Source organism: Papaver somniferum, chromosome 8, assembly GCF_003573695.1.
Source record: "Papaver somniferum cultivar HN1 chromosome 8, ASM357369v1, whole genome shotgun sequence".
Lineage (NCBI taxonomy): Eukaryota > Viridiplantae > Streptophyta > Magnoliopsida > Ranunculales > Papaveraceae > Papaver > Papaver somniferum.
In genome coordinates this window covers 36,695,344-36,697,817 of record NC_039365.1, presented here as the reverse complement: position 1 = coordinate 36,697,817, position 2,474 = coordinate 36,695,344, and the positions used below count along the sequence as shown (strand labels likewise).

Genomic DNA, 2,474 nt, shown 5'->3' with positions numbered 1-2,474 from the left:
TCCATCTTTTACTATTCTAATAAAAGTCTAATCTCAGATTATCTCGAAAAGATTATCACAAATAATCATTAATTAAGACAATATTAAATTATTATGGATAAAACTTATCAATATAAATCTTACTAACATACGAACTACTTACACCTCTCACATATATTATATACGCTTTAGACACTGACACTTGTAATCTGTTGTCCTAAAAATAAATAACGGTTAAATCGTACTTTCTTAGTACTCGCGGGAGTTGCGTTATATTTTTACCTTCGTTTGTCGTTTAGCGCTTCTCACTTAATAAATAAAATCATTAATTTCCATCAACGGTTTCAATTATCTCTGACTTAAAATTATCACTAAAAATAGAGAAATTCAACCGTTGATTTGATGACCTTTGAACTACTATAACGACTGACTTAATTATCGGTCGTGGGGGTGCCGACTATTACTCTCTCCCTAATCTCTTTTGTTTTTACTGGATCAAAGTCCTTATATATGTGTCTTCATTCCCAGATTTATATGAACCTATTCTTCTGGTTTACTCCCATTTCCACTCACAAGAATATAAACTATTTATTCAGTTCAGAGTGAGTTAGATTCAAGAACTGCATCATCATCATCATGATCAGTATGAGAAAAGCGAGAGGATTCAAGCTGAGGTTCAGAGTATGCCGGGTTTTTAAATGGGTATTAAGACCCAGAAGAAAGCAATCATGTGGGTATAAACAATTACTAAGATCATATTCATCTTCATTTACAAATCCAACAAATCATACAAGAAATAAGGCGATCAAGAAGATATGCAACTGGGGGAAGAGTTTGAAACAAGGAGCAAAAGAATTATGTAGTCCAAGAAAATCAACAACTCCAACTAAAAAGAATGATTATATTCGGTTGGGCGGTTCAGCTAATCCGTTTCAAGAAGATCAGAAACCCATTCCGAAAGGACATTTGGCTGTGTATGTTGGTGATAAGGATGATGATTATCGTCGGGTTCTGGTTCCGGTTTTTTATTTTAATCACCCGTTATTCGGTGAATTACTTAGAGAAGCTGAAAAGGAATATGGATTTGAACATCCCGGTGGGATTACGATTCCGTGCCAGATTTCTGAGTTTGAGAATGTAAAGACTAGAATTGCTGCTGGTGAGATTTACCGGAATTCTATGCTAAAGCACCGATTATGCTAATCGTGATCGTGATGCCGGTGATGATGATGATGAAAAAGGATTGATTTAGAGAATATTAGGGGTACAATTTTAACTTTTTTTTTTGTCCTTTTCTTAGATTTTTTTTTGTTCATATTGGGGTGTAATAGAGAATTTTTAGTTTAATCAAAGGACTTTTTGTTGGAACCCTTTTAAACGGAAATGAGTAATTATCGTCATTTATTTTTCTGCCTCTCCGGCAGAGTAAACGTGCTGTGTTGTGGAGCTCTGAGGATCTTACTGTTGGTACGCGTGTCGTAATCTCGTGGTGGGTCCAGCCACGGTTTAATGTCTTCCACTTATGCGTTATCGTTTACTGTCAATAATTTAAAGGTGAGCTGATTATTATGAAATTGAGTACGTTTTACTCGTGATAGGAATGAAACGGAATTTCAACTGAAATTTGGCTTTTTGGTAGTTTGATATCATCGTCAAACTTGTTTCAAGCTACAATTAGAGGAGAGTTGAACGAATGATATTTGCCAACACAAATTTGGTTAAAAAGATCAAAATCAACGATTTCGGAGGAAAATGACATCTAGATTTTGATATTGTTTAAATGGATAAAAATGTTAAAATAGTCAGGATATAAACAATTTCATCCTATCCATTTTCAAATACTTTTTCATCCTCGCTATTTTTTAAGTTTAAGCCAGGATTAATCCAGTTTCATCCTTGCTATCTTTTTTTTGTCCATTTCATCCATACTAATTTTTACTTGTCCATTAGAACCATGTTTTAAAAATATTTGGACAAATGATCCATTTTTCGATTTGCCAACTGACTCCCAAAACCTAATTATGCATCATGATTAAGATGCGCGGATACTTCTTTTTACCTTTTTAACCGATCTTAGATTGAGTACAATGTTGCAAGAGTGTAAATGTACTAGTCGCTCATGTGAGTTTGGTTTCTATCGCTATATTTCGCCATTTAATTGTCAAAATGACTTGGTCTCTTCACGTACTCTACCGGCAAGGGCGATAGTAGAGAAATTTTCACGTACTTTTTTGGTTTGACTTAATTGATTTGGAGTTATTTTCATGATTTCATTTGATCCCTAAACTTAGGGTTGCAGGATTCAATAATCACCACATTGCATGCTTAAGACTAGGCCGTTAATTAGCAGTTGACATTTTCTTTTTAGGTTTCAAATTCCTCGAAAGCTGTTTTTGGATCTCAGGTAAAGTTTTGCCAGACTACTTCCAGTTTCTCATTTTTCTAAGACAGTGTCCACGAGGGGACTATTCGTTCACTTAAAATCCTACACGTCG

At 34.6% G+C, this 2,474-nt stretch overlaps 1 protein-coding gene across 1 annotated transcript; it reads left to right on the top strand.

Moving 5' to 3' along the window:
- The first annotated feature begins 499 nt into the window (after positions 1–499).
- Positions 500–1,347, top strand: LOC113301395 (auxin-responsive protein SAUR36-like). The gene has a single exon (XM_026550181.1). The coding sequence runs from the start codon at positions 616–618 to the stop codon at positions 1,180–1,182; it is 567 nt and encodes a 188-aa protein (XP_026405966.1). The 5' UTR covers positions 500–615; the 3' UTR covers positions 1,183–1,347.
- The last annotated feature ends 1,127 nt before the right edge of the window (positions 1,348–2,474 follow it).